We start from the raw sequence: 14,769 nt of genomic DNA, 5'->3' as shown, positions 1-14,769 counted from the left end.
TTCCTCTGCAGCTGGGCCTTCACAAGCATGCTACAGGAGAATGTTAGATGACTTTGTTCCAGTGAGTGACTGATGGAGGACAAGGGGGACAGTGTGAAGATGATGGTGGATGATGGGACTGAAGACGAAAGAAGAATAAACTTGGAACTACATCCAGTGAGGTTTTGGCTGAACTATGAGCTAAACTCTGCATTTTGGCACTTTGTAGGGCAAAGCACATGCGCAGACTGTAGTGTATATATGTGTGTGTGCAGATGTGGAAAAGCCAAAAAAAGGTGAAGTGCAGCACTGAGAGTGCTGGTAAAATCAGTCCTGAATTAACAAAGGATTCACTACATCATTCATGTGGTGAGTATGAGCTCATTAGCAGATCTACAACTTGACCCTCGCTATGCCTTGCTGGCCCAGTACTCACAGGATGAAGGACTGAGCTCACAGAAGATCTGAGTTTAAGTGCAAACTGGTTTTGTAGTCAAAGTGAGACTGAGGCATGAGCCTCAGCTTGCAAAGTCATGTCATTGGCTTCCTTCTTCTTTTCCTTTTTTTGTAACACTACATGAGTTGCAGATAAAACCATCAGTGAGTGATCTACGTACAAGTGAAGGCCTGGAATGACAGCTGTGAGAAGTGCAAATCACCTCTGGCATCTTTCCAGTACTAACTCCTCTGGAAGTAGGGGAAGACAATATGACCTTGGGAGATGATGGGAACAGAGGAACAACACGACCCCAGACATTCTGTCCCTGCACTGGCGTCATGGCTGCTGGAGTAAGTACTGAAGGCCTTATCCACAGGCACCCCATCACCTCAGGCAGCAACAGGTCCAGGGATCTTGCTGCAGTGGATGGGAGGCTGCAGTTTCTGGAAGGAGGGGGGAGGGGTGGGGGGAAGAGTAGTGCACATCCTTTCATATTTCTCTCTCTGGAAATGAAGTAGGAACCCTTTGCCTTGTACTCAAACGTAAGGTTTTCTGTTTGCCTTGCCCTTGAATTGATGTCTGTCCAAAGCAAGCATCAAAGCCCAGCAGTGAGACATGCTAGCAATTTGCTTAGCAATGGGGTAGGCCAGTGCAGCTGTAGAAGCAGCTGGCTCAGACTTCTGCTTACTCCCAGTTTAAAGAACATTGGCCTAGTACTTGCCCTGCAGCCCTCCCAGAAACGTTCTGCAGAACTGGTGCTAAAAATCACCCACACAATGATCATGGATTCATGTACATTCACCACAAGACCTGTCAGTAGGTTTTTTGGATAAACAAGGCCTCTGCTTATCCCCATAGTTTGATGTGGCAAGAAAGAGGAATACAGGGACAAAAAGAGATTCTGGGTAGCAAGCAGAAGGGTTTTACTTGGGTTCTTTTTCCTTCTTTCCAAAATGACCATCTTAAATCCCACCATAAAACCAGCACTCCTGACACATCTCTTCAGAGCTGGCCTCCCTGGAAAGAGACTGAGCTATCCCTTGGCTCTTCCCTTCATGAGGAAGGCTCATGCAGATAAATGCAAATTAAACCAGTAACCTGCACAGGCCCAACCCAGACAGTTATTACTGACAACTGACCATGAACACTTAATATAATGGTCAGGTTAATGAAAATGTAGAGCTAATTGTGTTGGGAGGGAAAGAGGAACAAATGGGAAGGACAGACACAGGTATCTTGAGGGACAGAATAATAGTAAAATGCAAAATAAGGCAGAAGGAAGAGCCTTACAATTAAATGAGGTTTCCAAGGAGGTGACAGCCATTCTGAGAACATGAATTTCATATACCTTGATCTTATTAGAGGCCAAGACAAGATGTCACTGCTTATCTGAAGTAAAAGGCCAGTTTATCTCATGCAAGAACAGCTCCCAAAAAGGCAGACTTTAATAATTACTAAGAGGAGAGATCCTTCTAAAAGTCTAAAGGAACAGCGCAAGCTGTCAGTACCTTGATGAAACATTGCCAGCTTTTTGCAGTCCATTATCTCAGTCCTCCCAAAGGGCTAAGGCATTAAGGAGCAGAACAAGATGTAAAGTGAGAGGACTTCCAACCTAGCTTGTTCTCCAGCTCATACCAGGCATGCAAGGACATGTGCGGCATGTGGTCCGTTGCTATCCGGCCCTGTCCAAAGCAAAGGCAGTCCTACAGCTCTTGCAGCTGGGATAACAAGGACCGGAGACTGGTGCAAAGGATGCTTGAGAAGACTGCCAAGGCTAGAAGCAGTACGTCCACAGATAAGTGCCCTCCCCACCTTTGCTTGGTAGGAGTGGGTCTCTGTCTCTCTCTCCTTGATACAGCCCAGCCATTTACTGTCTACTGATGTCTGAGACATGCTACCAGGTTGAGCTAACTGACACTCCAGAGGAATTAAAGATTTCACACAGCTGTGGCCTGTTTTCTTCCTCTCCAGAGGAGGAAAGGGCATCCATTAGCACCACAGCAGTCACAGGTAATGGAGATGTATGTCTGGCTTGCTGGAGGAACCTTCTCTTCCCATTTGAGAGGCGAGAAAGGCCAGACATGATTGGCCTTCTCTCACTCCTAATAAACCCTATGAATCACAAGTAATTGCCTACTTAAAGCTACTCTTCTCTGGGGAATTATCCGACAGCCGGTGCCAAAGCAAGAGAAAAGCAGGAGGGGGGCTGGGGAGATTTCAAAGAATAATTAGCTTAATACATTTCTGGGCCTCAATATGAACACTCAGCCTGAGCAATTCAGGCCTTGTGGCTGAATTAGAAATGGCTGGGAAATATCCATTGCCATGAGGGACTGCACATGAAAGGAGCTTTAACAAGGTCAGCCTAAGGCAAGCCAAAGTGCCAGGCCTGGATATGGCCAAATATTTGAGGTGCACACCCCACGGCTTTGTTGCCCGTAGGCATAAATTCAGAAATCTGCCATGAGAGAATGGGCCTGATCTTATTCTCAGTTAGCACTGGTTCTCCACTCAGGTTGCCACTGAGCATGGCGACATGCCACCATGTTAACAAGGAAAGAATCAGGCTCAGTGACAGCATCTGAGTCACTCAATTCAATGCATGCATTATAAAAAAATAAAAAGACATACAGAGCATACATGTTCTCTATCACCCACTCTTAACGCCTCTCCCTCCCACCAATCTTTCACAATGGAAGGACACTGCTATATGGGCCATGCGTTAATGGGACATTTCCCTCCATCCATGGGACATCTACCATCCTTCAGCACTGCAGAAGTGTAACGACTGAAAGCATGCTCCTCTTTCCTGTGATCCCCTCCATTTCCCCAACATAACAAGAGTCAAAACATAGGGGAACTTCAGCACTTGGGTTTCCTCTCCAGCCTCCCAGCATAGTGTACTTCTGCTCTGTGTGTTGTCAGCATGCTCTGTTTCATGGGTTAGAAAACAAGGAGAGCCATTCCCCACCCTGCAACCCTCTAGTATGATGCTGAGAGGCAATGGCTGGTAGATGACCTACACCTCCAAGCCCTCCAGAGGAGGCTGTACACTATTCTCCTTCCCCAGTCCTCTCCCAAAAGGTAAAAGTGACTTCAACTACACTGTAAGACTAAAAATGTCTCCTTCCACCTGTTTTTCTTACTCTAAGTTCTATTAATGTCTTACAATTTTTGCTATGACTAGGAAACTACTGGGACAGTGCTGTGAGGGTCCTATCACCCTTACTCCCATTCAAGAGAACTGCCTTACAAGTAGATTGATAGGAATACTTAAGAAAACACATACTAGAGTGCAAGACTGGAAGAATTAATACTCTTCACTCCTTGAAAATCTCCCCTTCCAGAGCTGGAGGCAATCCACTGAGGACATCCATCAGGCTGGAGGAGCACACAGCACACATACTTTAAGCCCCTTTTGCTGTAAGAAAAGTGGTTTCACCTATGACAGGCTAAGTCCCTGCAAGGTCAGTACTGTGAGGCACTAGAATTTAATGAACGAGCAGTTAACATGTCTCTCTGTCTCACATGCATCCAGGGCAGGTCTGGCCTCTGCTGCAAGAACAGTGATAGGACAACATGGCCTTAAAGCTAAAATAATGCAGGACAGACACTCCCCAAGACAAATCGGAGCAGCTCTAGGACATCAAGAAGGCTTAGCCCATATATAGCAGCCAAGATCTCGCCCACCCTGAGGATATGTCGCATTAGTTTGTGAAGCCAGTTAATTAGTCTCTTCCCATGGTCTGAAGCAAGAATTCCATCTGAATTGAGTATGCAGTATTTTGAGAAAGACAGAGCTAAAGAGCCACGGTCTCTTTTCTGCTTGGGAATTTATTGGGCTATTGATCTGACATGCACATTTAGGGACAGCAGCAAAGCCTTGAGGGAAGTGGCAGAGAGATGTTCCAGAAGCAGGAGCTTCTTCTGTGGAAACCTCATTAGCCAAGACCCTTCATCTGGAATAGCACAGTTCCCACTGAATCCTCCCACTGAAAGTAATCTGGACACTGTCACTAATATTTGCTTGTCTTCTTCATCTCACATACTGCAGGGTCTGCATATCAAACAGCCTATGGTTGAGCTGCCATCCCAGGGAAGTCAGAAACGATTCTTTAGGTTTTGTTTTGCACAACAGCATTCCTAGGCTGTAATTTACAGAGACACAGGGTAGTGAGGGGCATGTTCCACCTCATTGCCTTTGAGTGAGGAGGCCAGCTGCTATTAGCCCCTGTTCTGTGATCCCCTGCTGGGAGCCTATCAGGACATGCATCTAGAGATGGATACACTTGTGCTCTGGAGCTAGGCTGTAGCCTTGGGCACAGGAGGCAAGGCCTGCAACTTCAAGAACTGAATCTTTTTCTCTCAGCCTGGTAAACCTGCCTGTCTCTTCAGCATCCATCGCTGGATTGAAAGCAGTCATGGTACCAATACACAAATACCATGATAAGACACAGCGCAGGATACTCACTGAGTAAACCCCACTTCCCCTGAAAGCTCATGCTTTGAAGAGGCTATCGTGGAACTGCACTGGGGGCCTGCCCAGCGTGATCCAAGAGGGCAAGATGGCTCTCAGAGACCTCTCCCATGAGGGTGGTCTTTTGGACAATCAGTTGCTGTGAGCCCTACAGGTACTGTACGCTTGTGAGCAAGGCAGTATCTCTGGATGCCGCAGCTCTTGGCTGCCCACAACCTGTCTCTAAGTCTACAGTCACAAGTGAGTATCTGGGTCCATTTTGGACCACAGAACCCAGGCAACAAGGAGCAGAGCCTTGTGAGAAAGGGTGTTGCAGTCAGAGGTGGGGAAGCTACTTCCTCCATCAGCCCCACAGAGCCAAAGGGCCAGGCCTGCTCAGGCGGGGCGAAAGCTCAAGGTGAACAAAAGGCTGAAGTATTTGCTGAAAGACTCCCACCACAGTGCCAATGCAGTCCCACCCACCCCGTCCCCTTCTCCCACAGCCTGAGGAGGAAGCCTCTGTACCTGTTTATTCTTTAGGTCAAGGGAGAGCTCATAATCGGAGGCAGCTGCATGGGAACACGAGGCCGTCCCTTTGCTGCGCTGCACTCTCACTGGGGAGCCCGTGTGGTGGAGGCTCGCCTTCTGCACCAGAGGGGAACACCCCGCTGCCTGCTCTTCTTGGAGCTCCGCATGCTGGGCTTTTAGCGTCAGGGTGTCGGACCTGCCTTCCTGGCCACTCTGTCTGCCGGCCTCCTTCGGATCCTCCGTTTCACACCCGGCTTTCTTGCTTGTGGAACCGCTGGGATCGTCACTGTGAACAAAACGCAACGTTTCGCTTTTTTTATTTGTTTTTATTATGTTTTGTTTATGATTATGTTTATTGTTGTTTGCTACAGTCATTCACTGAGCTGCATTTTAAATGTTTAGGAAGCCTGGGCTGTGAGGGGTCTCTCTCAGTGATGGATCAGGACTCTAGGTTGATGCAGCCAAAGCCCTGGTCCCTCTCTCCCTAAGAGCAGGCACCTGAGCTGCACACACTGCATGAACCAGTCCTGTGAATCCCGGAGCTGCCCGGCTGCCTCTGCTTGAGGTGCTGCAGTTAGAAGTGAGGAGCCAAGGAGGGTGTCATGGCCTACGGACATGTCTCCTGCTCTCTGGAGTAGCTAGCAGCTGGCAGTCACCCCTATGCCCTTGCTGCCTACTGCCCAGCATCTCCTTGTGCATCCCAGAGTCCCATTTGGCATGGGGCCTGGATCCTAAGGATCCAGTTTTCCCCTGGAGTTTCTAAGGGCATGTGGGAATTGGGGCAGTGGCAGCTGAACGTTGCAGGGTTTCCAGAGGAACTCTTGCAGAGCTCAGGGTATATAAATGCAACAGAGCCAGCCAGCCCTGAGGTCCTGACTCTTCAAAGCATGTCTGCAACACAGCCATAGCAGGCTGCAGAGCTTCCATGAAAGAAGCCATTTCTTTCTGACCCACAGATTGTTGTGCCACTGAGATCTTGTGGAGCAAGGAAAACACTTTTCTCCTGTCAGCCACAGCAGTAAGTGTGTGAAGCCAGGGCCTGACAACAGTGCACTCTAAGAGAGCTGACACGCTGCCCCAAGCAGGATGGGATTAGCGTAGGTCTGATCCATTGAAGTCCTGAGGAAGCCTGTCGTTAACCTCTCTTGCCAAATATTTTCCAAAATCATCCAATTTCAAACAACATTTTGGTATTCTGGGGCAGTGTTTGAACCATGAGAGTGTTTGTTTGTTGTTATATTAGTCTCCTTCCAAGTGGCTGCAGAGGAATAATATATGTTTTCCAAGAGTGTCCTGGCCAGTCTGCATGGACTCTGGGTTCTACTGCACCGTGTACACCAGATACAGCTCCACTGGTTTCCAGCGGCTGAGTATTTAGCTGACGGCAACATCTAGTTTGGAAATAATTACTACAGAACCAATGCATTTAATTTCATTGAAACCAAGGATATGTACTGCCTCCCACATTTAAACACCATTAAATTATTTAATTCACTTCCAAATCCCATTTTTTTCTCTTGGATTTGGTCCACATACGACCAGTTCTGCTATCATCTAGATAACAAATCATTTTATGATTGGTGTTGGTGTCAGAGCAAAATCAGGGAAATTAGATATGATTTTCTGTAGTGCCCAAATTACTTTAGAAGCATTTAAGTCTCATTTTCGAAAGTGCTGTAAGCATTTATGAGCCCAAGTCTTCTAACTGTAAATAGACTTTGCCTCCTAAGCCTCGGAGCACTTCTGCATACTTACTAGTACTTCAAAAGGAAGTTTATTCTCTCCAATGGCAGCTCTTCTGTTCAGTAGATTTAACAATCAAATTTAGAAATATTCCCACAGTTTCTAAAAGGGCTCCAAATCAGATTAGTCAAAGACAGTACCACACCTTCAGAACTAAGAAAGATGAAGGATTTAAAGGTAGAAAGTTTGTCCTTTTATACACATGCATGTAGTCATCAGTTAGACTTAAAAAATAAATCCACAGAAGAAACCAGTCTCTTACATAAATGCTATATAACTAACTTTATCAAAGCATATTAAGATGACATTTGCATAACCATCAATCAGGAAATACTACCATTAAAATGAGCCATAACACTCTTCTTTTAGGTAGTATACCTTACAAAATCTTTCCTTGTTCTATTCTTGATACTATATAATTGAATATTTTTTGCTACACCTGAAGATGTACATGTGAAGTACCCATTTTTAACTCCATCTCTTCTATGTCCATCCACATTGCAGGAAACATCAATAAAAGGCATTTCCCTTACATCTCTCACTGTAACATTTTTATTGTCAGACCCTGTTCTATACATTCTCATTTTAACCAGCAGAGCAGTAATTTTTATCCTCAGCTCAAGAGGTGGCCAGGTGACATAGATTTGATCATGTTTTCATTGAAGTGCATGCCAAAAGCCTCACAAGTATTTCAGTGGGAAACAGACTGTGCCCTACAAAGCAACTTCAGCTAGACACATAAGCTCTGATTCAGCAAGACACATAGCACAAATCGCTCTGCTGAGTCAAGGCCACAGTGCACGGTGTGCTATGCAGACTTTCTTCAGGGCAGATCAGGGCCCGAGGCAGTAGACTAGGGAGCTAGTTGACTTCCCTTGGAGCATGAACGGACTCTAAATGCCAGCAAATATTCCCTGACATGATGGTCCTCTAAACACTTGCACATATGCTTAACTCTGTTTTTCTGAGGACCTCCACTGACCGCTCATGGTAGAACGTGAAGTGTGGGCCTAAGAGTTTGCAGCGTTCAGCCTCATTGCTCTGTAAGGCTGTACATCACCTCTAGTATATGCTACCTGTTTGGCTTTCTGTCGCACGCAGTTTGGAGTCTAAGTGCGTAACATTCATAGTGACAGGATATCCTGCATGCACTGCTAATATAGAGGAAAAACCAGCAGGCTTTGGAGGATCGCAGAATAATCTAGGCAGGGAGGGAAGACTGGAGGTGTCTATTCCAACTCCCTGCTCAAAGCAGAGCCATTTTCAAAGACAGATAAGGTTGATCTGGGCCTTCAGTCAGTCAACTCTTTAATATCTCCAGATATGAAAATTCTCCAGGCTTTCTGGAAAGCCTTGTCAGGGCCCTTAGTGCACTAGTAGACCTTAGTGGCCTGACCACCCTCACCTGGGGTCCCCACAAGTATCCCCTCACAGTTCCCCCTTTTCAGCCCAGCCCAGATCAGTCAGTCCCTGCCTCAGCAACGCTGTAGAATGCTGGTCTCCAGCTCTGCCACAGCCTTCCCCTGTGCATGGCCATGGACACACTTGATCTGGATTCTGACACGCAGGCTGACTCCCCAGCTTGACCTTGGACCTGCCTCATCACCATGGACCTACCCATTGATGACTGGGCTGTGTCGGACCCTAGGTAACCCTCCCTGGACCTGATTCTTACCCTGGCCAATGAGGCAAAGGGCGTTGGACCAACCCAAAATGCTCTGAAGCCCCTTTAACCTCAATAGGCATTTAGGTTATTCCTCAAGACACAGGAGGGCCCTAAGACTGCAAGCACTAAGCGCACCCGTTCAGTCACAGATGTGTGCAAAGCACCACCAAGCTCAGTGTTCCTGCTCACAGTGCATAACATAACTGAAGCCCCTAAAGTCACTGTGCTAGGATAAGGATGTAAGCTAACAACACGTACACATATAACCTTGCCTTTCTCCTCCATGCATGCTCTGAGCCCAGTGAATACAACCATACAGAATGTATTGTGCTTATACATGGAATTTTCTGAGGGTCAAAATTCGGTCAAATCAAAACCAGATTCCACTGAAGCACTCAAAGGCATTTTTCAGCTAGATGTTTCTATGCTAAATATAAATTTTTTAACCCCCTGCTGGTTTGGCTGTTGTGCTGTTCGGAAAGCAATAGCAAATACTCTTGCTGAAGTGGGAATAGTTTCTACATGTTCTTTTGTGAAGAAAAAAAAAAAAAGTGGAACCAGTTTTACTTAATGGGGAAAAAATCTCCAAAAAGAAAAGACAAACTGCTGTGGTTTAACCCTGGCTGGTAATTGAGTACGACGCAGCCACTCGCTCACTTCCCCCTCACCCAGAGGGATGGGGAGGAGAGTTGGAAAGGAATGTAAAACTCGAGGGTTAAGACAAGAAAAATTTAAGAATTGCAATAGAATAAAAATGAAAGAACAATAATAACAATGGTGACAATAACAGTTAGAATGAAAAGGGGGAGAGAAAGAATAAAATCCAGAGGGAAAAGAAGGAACACGAGGTACACAATGCAACTGCCCACCACCCGCCGACCCCAAGCAATGGCCTGCCCGCACCGGTCAACCCCCCAGGTATGTATATATATACCAAGCACGAGGTCCCATGGTATGGAATATCCCTTTGGCTAGTTCATGTCAGCTGACCTGGTTATGTCCCCCTCCAGTACCTTGTGCCCCTCCAGCCTTTTCACTAACGAGGCCTGAGAAACCAAAAATTCCTCGACTTAGCATAAATATTACCCAGCAGCAACCAAAAACATCAGTGCGTTATCAACATTGTTCTCACATCAGAGCCAAAACACAGCACCGAACCAGCTACTAAGAAGATAATTAACTCCATCCCAGCTGAAACCAGGACACAAACCTAATTCACCTTTGGGCAAGGGACCAAACCTAGGAAATTTCAGCTTCAGCTGGTAAACTTCAGTGACTTAAAAGCAATGGAAAAAAGGGGTAAAGACAGGGTTTGCTTAGCAGCCTGAATGGTACCATTACAGCCCTGTGGTTCCACTTAGCACCCTCTATCCCTCCCAGGTTTACTCCCATCTTGAACTTGTTTCTGAGGAAGTCTTATGGGGAGGCCTCTTCTCTGTTGTCCAGTAGTAGTGACAAATGAAGCCCCCATATGAGAGACAAAACACACTGCTAACGATCAAAACTGATGCTGCAGTGAAATATAGGCTAAAATCTTAATGAACCTGTTTTTTTCCCTCTGTCCTGAGTGACACAGTTGATGTGCATTGGTAGACAACAGATTTTGTTGATAAGTGAAGGCTCAGGAGCTATTATAATCATAATAACAAAAAAAAACCAACAGTAAGAAAAGTAAGTAGGGCAACGATAGATAGTACAGCATGGAAGATCTCTCGGAAAAAAATGTTACAAAGTAAATCATAGCAATCCACTTGCTTTCTCTTGGCCAGTGACCAATCAGTCTCCCTGGCTGTGGGATAAAGGAAGGGAATGGAAGGGAATGGAGCTATTGCATGTTGTTTCTTGGATGAGAAAATTTCTCTAACCACTTGTAATAATTAAAAGTCCCATGCGGAATCTAAGGTGTGAGTCCCAATGTCCTGGTCAAACCGCAACTAGGTTAATTTAGTTCTGCATCCCAGCATCACCCCTGCAGTTTCAACTGCAATAAGTGTTCTTTAATTGCTGTCCTAAAGTATCATATACCACCATCTTTCACAGTTTTCACAGCTACTCCTGCATGATAAATGAAGCAATTTTCTGCTAGTCATGCAATCAGGTAGGGAAGGTTTGTAATGTCTTTGAATTCTGTTTGATTGGAAGTTGTAATATTAATGGAAATCACTTGCAATCAGATAAAAAAGGAAAACTACAAATTCAGCTGTTCTGTTGTTCCTAGATGTTCCTATATTATTTTTATGACCCATAGCAACTAGCTTAGTCATTATTACAAATAGATGTGATCTACTGTAGAAAACATCTCTCAAGTTTCAGGTATCTCCTGCTACTTTTGCACTGCTGACTTGTATATGCCTGCTGCAGACAGAAATCAGTTTTGTTAATAAAGAGGGTAACTACAGACAATCCAACTCAGGACTTATATAAAACACTGTATCTAGTCTAGCATTTCCAAACAGGGATATCAGGGTTCTGAACTGAACCCTAGTGTTTGTTTCAAGAAAGCAGGATGGTGAAAAAGCTCTCACTGAGAAAATTCAGCTGGGCACCCATAAATATTTTTGTCCAGCATAGGTAAGTGAGATTTCTGATATTCAGCTTCTATGTGCAGATTTCTCAGGAAGATTTTCTATAAGGAGTACACTGAGGGAAAGATGTAGGGAGATGATAGAGGAGAAATGGTATTATGTAGAGGTCTTTTTATTGTTTCCTTTTTTCTCACTTCCAGGTATTTTGGAAACCTAAAGCCCAAATCAGTGATAGTAAGTACATTATCAAACCAGAGAAGCCCATCAGCCCATTCCTAGTAGTATCAGCTCCCCAAGTCTGTAGAGAGTTGTCATATCATACTCTGTCCTGGGAGAAATTTGACTGCTTCTCAGTTCCTACAGCATCAGGATGGTGCACTTTCTTGCATACTCCTTACCACCTCCTTGATGGTGGAAACACACACCTGTGCTTCTAACTGCCTGCTGAACCATGGTTATCTGTTGGATCTGGACTGTCAACTTGAACGTTCCCATATCTGATGACTCAAGAAAGAACATGCAGCCCCTTATCCCCCAAATATCTCAAGACAATTTCAAGCTAGACCTGTAGGCAAGAAAACAGAAAATGGATGCTCTAGACATTACATTCCATTGCACCACTGTCAAATACCAGATTCAGTCCATGGTCTACAAGTAATTTTCAGAGCTCTCAGAAAGGTGTTTACAGGGTAGCCGAGTAACTAAACAGGGCTCTAGGGCCAGGAGAACTACTCAAGGACAGTAATGTTAGTCCTGTAAGAAATTAAAACAGCCTTCTCACTGATCACTCCAGAGCTACACAGTTCCCATGTGGTCAAGACACAAAACTCATTTCTTTGCTCCTTCTCTCCTACAAGAAAAAATATTGCAGATAAATAAGAGCAATAACAGAGTAACGAAAATAGCAGTGGCTCTTCTGGACTCGGATAGTGGTATAAGAAATCAGACACTCAAGAAGAGGATGCTCAGATGCCCTGCTGGAAGCTATAGTGGTTATGCAATCATCTAGCTAACTGGACAGGAGGAAGCTATGGATGTCAGGTGTTAGCAAAAGTACTACAGAGGCTGGTCTCACCTCCTCTTTGTGTCCTTGTGTTACTCCAGGAGAAGACCACACCACTGTTTTGTATGTATAACTTACCAAATGCCTTCTTCATGGTGTTCAAGGTCAGTGTGCAGGACTGTGACCTGTAACTGAGGCAAAGACTACATGGACTAGTTGTGAAGGACCACAAAAATTTATGAATCCGTTTCACAGAGGTCCTTTTGAGGATCAGTTGGTTATTGTATATATGCTCTAAAGTGCTGTAAGCTATTAGTATTATCACGGCTTTAGAGCTATGTGAGACTTCAAAGCTTCAGAGATGCCAGGATAAAAAATCCTTACAAAGTGCCATATGGAGAATTAGAAAAAGAGGTCACTAGCTAATGTCAAGAGAACAGAGTCCAGATCCCAAGTCTGCAAGAACCTGTGCTTCCTCTGTCTTAAGACATTTCAGCATTTCCCCTGTCCTTTCTCCTCTCCCTACTCAGAAAAAAATATAAAATCAATTGCTGAGTCAGCAGGTTCCAAAGTGCCTTTTCAGTTTATTTTATTTTTATTTCATTTCAGTGTTCCCTAAGGATACCCATAACATATGGTGAATGGGCTGATCAGAATTTGATAAGAACATGGCTGAGACAGGCTCGGTAATATATTATGGGATCTTTGCAAGGTTCAGAGATTTCTAACACGCTGGGGGTCTGAGTCCAAAAGAATTGCTTCTTATTTGCTTTTAAGTTCAGGTTTTAGAGTGACTTGGAGGCAGTGTTCTCTGGGAGCATGCTGAAAATGATGGAAGGCAAAAGTCTCTCCTGCCAGAGAGACAGAAAACTTGGAACTTGATCTTGGCAAATCATCCCCTGCCAGCCAAGCTGCAGCTTTCTCAGACAGTCTCCCCCAACAGAGACAAATATAGGAACACGATTCTGATTTTGTCTACATTCACGTAACACCTTGCAAAGCAGTGGCATTAAGCCATCTTCTCACACTAGTTTTACCCGAGAGGAATTAATGATAAAGCTCATTACCCATCCCAGAACATATCATTTGTTTCATAAAAAGGCTGGCACACACACCTGTAAAATAGATTTGACAGTACAGTAAGGTAAATATATTGGAAATCAATTATATTTAACATCCTTTAGCACAGACTGAACCAGGCAACATCTTTTCAACATTACTTAAAGTGGTTTTGGTGGCATGTATATTGAGCTGACAGAAAATTTAATAATAGTACCAAATGCCTCATGTCCCGCACAGTCCAACACGCCAAAGCCAGGGCCTCCGTTTCAGATTTGGTGTTTAAACATGATCCCCATGTGCTGTGTAATTTCCACATTGTTGTGTTGTTGTGCCTTTTGCTACAGAACAGCACTACAGGAGCTAAACATTTCTGATGCACCCTGTGCCCTCACAGTGCAAAGATGATTATCCAGGTGTCAGTCTGGGCTGGCTGCGTGTCTGAGGTACAGGCTCTTTATGAGTAACTTCAGCCACCTGCAGCCTAGGATCTCTGCTTTTTTCATGGACACAATAGGCTCCTCCAGAGGGTGACTTGGAACAGCCGAGGCAGCTCCCACTGCATGGGAAGTGGGGTTTGTGGTACAAGGCTGGCTGTGCTGGGTGGTGTGGTTGTCACACAGATTTTTTTCTTATAGTTCCTACATGTGTCTGGGTGACACCTCAGAATGACATTTGGGTCACCTCTCTGGCATGACCCTCTTTCCTCCTCCCTTCCCAGTCATGCCTCCTGTTTCACCATCTGCAGGAGCACAGGGCTCGGTACTTGATGCCCCAGGCTGGCTGCTGTTCTGTCTCTGCAGGCTAGACTAGGAGGTCCCACAGTCTGTCCACTGCAGAGGGGGTTACATGTGGCTGTGTCAAACAGGGCACCTGTGCTTATCACTGAGGTGTGAAAAGCACCAAGCAGACAGTGAAGGCATAGAGGGGCCCTGCTCTGCAGGGTTTAATTACTTTCATTTTAACCCCAGACCTCTCTTGCCTCTGCAATGTTTGGTAAACACGACCTTTTAGAGAAGGAAAAAACAGATGGCATCCTGCATTAGTGTAACTGCCTGCTCAGCACCCCGGGAAAGAGAAACTTGGCTTCTCAGCAGCAGTCTTTCTGCCACTTCGACTCAGATCTCTTGGCTCCTCATCCCTGAGGCAGGTTTGAACATCACCAAATTCGCTGACAAAAGCCTGCCGGTGCAATCATGCAGAAGATAGAATTTCACTGCTAAAATGAGATGAATTCAGGGCTGGGAGGCAGCAGAACCTCTACAAGGCAAGGAAGCCTTGCATATCCCCTCAGCCCGTTGCTCTCCTATTACAGCTGCCTGTGAGCCGGGTGAGGGACACAACTTTTGACATTTATAGACCTAGGCAAGG

General features: G+C 45.3%; 1 protein-coding gene across 5 annotated transcripts in view; it reads right to left on the bottom strand.

Moving 5' to 3' along the window:
* IQSEC3 (IQ motif and Sec7 domain ArfGEF 3) overlaps nucleotides 1–14,769 on the bottom strand; it is a 107,077-nt gene that overhangs the window by 35,618 nt on the left and 56,690 nt on the right. For all 5 annotated transcript variants that reach the window (XM_055808563.1, XM_027793011.2, XM_055808568.1 and 2 more), the window contains exon 3: nucleotides 5,400–5,688. In XM_055808563.1, coding sequence (XP_055664538.1) covers nucleotides 5,400–5,688 — 289 coding nt within the window. The remainder of the gene's footprint in view (nucleotides 1–5,399; nucleotides 5,689–14,769) is intronic.

The sequence above is a fragment of the Falco peregrinus genome, chromosome 6, assembly GCF_023634155.1.
Source record: "Falco peregrinus isolate bFalPer1 chromosome 6, bFalPer1.pri, whole genome shotgun sequence".
Taxonomy (NCBI): Eukaryota; Metazoa; Chordata; class Aves; order Falconiformes; family Falconidae; genus Falco; species Falco peregrinus.
The sequence above is the reverse complement of the archived record's forward strand: the minus strand, read 5'-3'. Positions and strand labels throughout refer to the sequence as shown.